The sequence below is a fragment of the Oryzias melastigma genome, linkage group LG10, assembly GCF_002922805.2.
Source record: "Oryzias melastigma strain HK-1 linkage group LG10, ASM292280v2, whole genome shotgun sequence".
In the NCBI taxonomy this organism is placed as follows: Eukaryota; Metazoa; Chordata; class Actinopteri; order Beloniformes; family Adrianichthyidae; genus Oryzias; species Oryzias melastigma.
The window spans coordinates 7,650,458-7,654,465 of NC_050521.1; the positions used below are offsets into that span (position 1 = coordinate 7,650,458).

At 35.3% G+C, this 4,008-nt stretch overlaps 1 protein-coding gene across 1 annotated transcript; it reads left to right on the forward strand.

Moving 5' to 3' along the window:
* Positions 1 to 375: 375 nt before the first annotated feature.
* On the forward strand, positions 376 to 4,008 carry LOC112153494 (the record flags this gene model as incomplete). The annotated part of the gene is given in 5 exon segments (XM_024283760.1): positions 376 to 632; positions 1,553 to 1,681; positions 1,783 to 1,923; positions 2,090 to 2,195; positions 3,667 to 4,008. Coding segments are annotated over 5 exon segments (854 nt in total), but the record flags the coding sequence as incomplete, so codon positions are not given.

Below are 4,008 nucleotides of genomic sequence, written 5' to 3' on the forward strand. Positions count from 1 at the left end.
TCTGTGTGCTTCTACCTCCGCTCTCATAGGTCACTCTATGTTCCTGTCTCTTCTCAAAGAATGGATTCACTATCGCCATTTCCCTCTTTTTTGATAAATCAACCACCATCTGTCCTTCTACATTCCTCTCCTGGATACCAAACCTGCCCATCACCTGTGTGCATGTTTTAGAAGAATACAAAGTACTTCTTTGGGATTCTTTATAGTCAGGAATGAACATTATAATACATTTAAAAGCTCAAAAAGTTGACTTTGCGTGGTGTAGGCCCTTTAAAATTCTTATAGCAGTTGTGTAGCACTGCTGTACTGTTTTCTACATAGATGCACTTTGTGTTTTCTTCTATAAATTACTTATGTGTCTGTTTTTTAAAATAGACAACTGTGGGGGAAGAACGTTGATATTTGTTGGTGAAGAAGACCACCGTGTTCCATCAACATCAGGGACTCTGGTAGATGGTGACCTCTTCAGAGTGGTGGGACGAATCATAGGGCATTCTTTCCTCAATCGTGGACCATTGCTCTGTGGCTTAAGTAATTGTCTGCTACCACTCATATGTGGAGACAAACTTGCTACCCCAGTTTTTGAGATGAAAGACTGCCCTGACACAGACATCACAGACATTGTCTTTCTTGTAAGTGTAATTATTGTCTTGTTGTATTTCAATAATTGAGTACTTGGGATACAATTACATGCCATTAACAATTTTTAATTAAACCTTTTATAAAACTTTTTATAAATTTGTAATACGATTTAGAATTTCGGGCTGCACGGTGGCGCAGTGGTTAGCGCTCTTGCCTCACAGCGAGAAGGCCCCGGTTCGAATCCCGGCTGGGACCTTTCTGTGTGGAGTTTGCATGTTCTCCCCGTGCATGCGTGGGTTTTCACCGGGGACTCCGGCTTCCTCCCACCGTCCAAAAACATGCTTCATAGGTTAATTGGTGACTCTAAATTGCCCCTAGGTGTGATTGTGAGAGTGGATGTGTGTGATTGAGGCCCTGAGACAGACTGGCGACCTGTCCAGCGTGTACCCCGCCTTCGCCCTTCAGTAGCCGGGATAGGCTCCGGCACCCCCGCGACCCCGAAAGGGACGAAGCGGTCTGGAAAATGAATGAATGAATGAATTTAGAATTAAATATAATTATTCTTATTTTTTTAACTTTTGTCTAAAAAATATTTTTATTAAATTACGTTTTTTGTAGCTTAAATAATACAGCACTATTCAAAGGCAGTTAAAATTTTGCTTACCCTCATGTTATCTTATGGGGTCCAGATGACCCACCCTATATTGATCTGTAATTCCTCCCATTTCAAAGGTGGACAGGATTCTATGTCTGCCGTGGACACCAGTGTAGATAAAAAAATCTTTCAAAAAAAAGTTCTGTTCAGTCTTGTGGGGTCCAGATATCCCCACTTTTAATGTAAAAATACCTAGAATAGCACAAGGGTTACTATAACATCCCTTAATGTAAGTGCATTTATTTAAATTATAACTCTTGTGTGCAATAACAAAACTCATTGGATTGTTGCAATAATTATGACATTTCTGTTTAGCTTGAAAGTGAAAGAGACCTCACAGAGGTTGAAAAGGGAGAGGTGAACCAGTTGGCCATGAGTTGGGACCTGCCAATGGTTACTATCCAAAACCGTCGTTGGTTGGCGGAAAGAGTCCTGTATCATGGAGTACGTTTTTATATTAAATTTTAGTTAACATTAACTTTTTGTAATAATGAATATTTCTGCAACCCTCAGTTGTAACAGCAACATCTCTTTTTTTCTCTAAGGTCATTGGTCGACGACTGCAGCAGATTGCCCAAATCAGAGCTGGGCTAAAAGATACGGGGGTGCTGCAGATGCTAAAGCAGCGTCCTGACTTGGCAACAGTTCTTTTTCCAAGGGGGGCTGAAGAAGTTTTGGAGCCCGAGGTTTAAAACACTTACAGTGCACAGTGTAGAATACAATAGCTGTCATATTAAATTATCAGTTTAAATTGTCAACTTAATTTAAACCAATATTAACTTGTACAGACTAATCTTTGCTTGTTTTGTTTGTATTGTTCTAAATTATTGAAGCTCAAATCTCTTTTCTTAGTTTGTTCTTCAAAGAGTCCTTTGGCCAGAGCCAGACAGTGACGAGGAGGACAACATTGAAGTTCTTTGCAAAGCCACTTCATTTCTAAGGGCTTACATTGAATCAGGTGAGACAAGTCAATATTTAAGAAAGATGCAATTTGACTTAAATTTTTATCTCTCTTAGTCATTGAAGAGTAATTCCCCAAAGCAAATCTTGCAAAAGTACTTACTTACACAAAGTCACCACGAATGGTAATAAAACATCACAATACATACAAATAAACAGCACCAAATCTAAATTGTGGAACATCACTTGTGGTGTACCTCAAGGCTCAGTCCTTGGCCCTAAATTATTTTTATCTATAAAAATAATTTAAGCTCAATATCCCAAAAATTAAATTCCATTTTATTTGCGGACGACACAACCTTTGAATACACAGGAGACAATATTGAACACATGATAGAGGTGGTGCAGACTGAGTTAGAAAAAATCAAATAGTGGTTTAATGGAAATAAACTATCATTGAATAGTTACTAATCATATTTTATGATATTTAGTAATAGAAATACAAACAACACAATTCTATTAAACATAGATAGTATTAATATCAAAAGAGTAAAAGAAGTAAAATTTTTAGGAGTTATAGACGAAAAGCTATCTTGGAAATCACAAATTAACAATGTCAAATCCAAAATAGCAAAAGCAATTGCAGTATTACACAAAGTGAAATGGTTCTTAGACAGTAACTCTTTATATCTATTATATAATTCCTTAATTATGCCATACCTGAACTACTGTATAGAAATTTGGGGTACAACTTATAAAACATATATTCATCCAATCTACATATTGCAAAAAAAAAAGCAATAAGAATTATTACAAAAAGTGATTATAGGGACCCGTCTAATCCATTATTTATTAAATTAAAACTATTAAAACTTTACGATCTTATAAACTTTGATATTTAGAAATGTATGTGTAGAGTAAATATGAAATGCCTTCCTCCTAATTTAATGAAAAAGATGAATGAAAAGAAAAAGCTAATTTAATCGAAAAGGACATTAAATATTTATTAAACCAAAACACAGATTACTGCTAAAAGAGTGATGTGTATCAGTATATGGAGTTAATAAATGGAAAAAGTTGAGTGTAAAAATTAAAGATGCTACAACAATATCAAGTTTAAAAAAACTACATAAAAACAGAATTATCAACGACTATAAAACTATCCAATACAAATAACAATTACTGGTCCCTGAGGTATGATGTTCATTTCTCACTGGTTGATATAATGATAAAATTTGTTTTTTTTTTTCTTTTACAATCTACTGTTATTGTATACTAAATCGGCTGAATGGTTGTGTATCTGTATCTTTTTTGTGATTCATTTATTGATTTGTTAAAAGGGGCAGACAAAATAATTTTTTCTTCTTTCTGTCCCCTTTTCATTTTTTTTCCTCAAGTTTTTTTTAATAATAATAAATAAAAATGAAATAAAGAAGATTACCCTTGTAATAAGTTTTTGTAGTATTTACATAGACTTGAAAATATAGTACCAACTTCAAAAAGTAATGTATTTTGTTTGTGTTTTGAAGCTTCTTCCTCAGAACTACGGCAACTTGTTCAGTTTTGGACAGGATGGACAGTTGTCCCGGAACAGATGACTGTAGAGGTTGAAGCAGATCTCACTTTCCCAGTTGCATCCACTTGCTTCACCACTCTCAAGATTCCCGGAAGATACGAGACCTTTCCTGAGTTTAGCAACTCACTAAAAGCCGCTGTGGCAACAACACAGTTTGGCTTTGGGCGTGTGTGAATGATAACTAAATTTATAACTTTTTGGGCAATCTTTTTCACAACTTTCTTCTTCTTTTTGATATGCTGTTTAGAGTTGCATTACCAGTCTTTGTTAATTTTGTAATTTTTTTGACCAACTT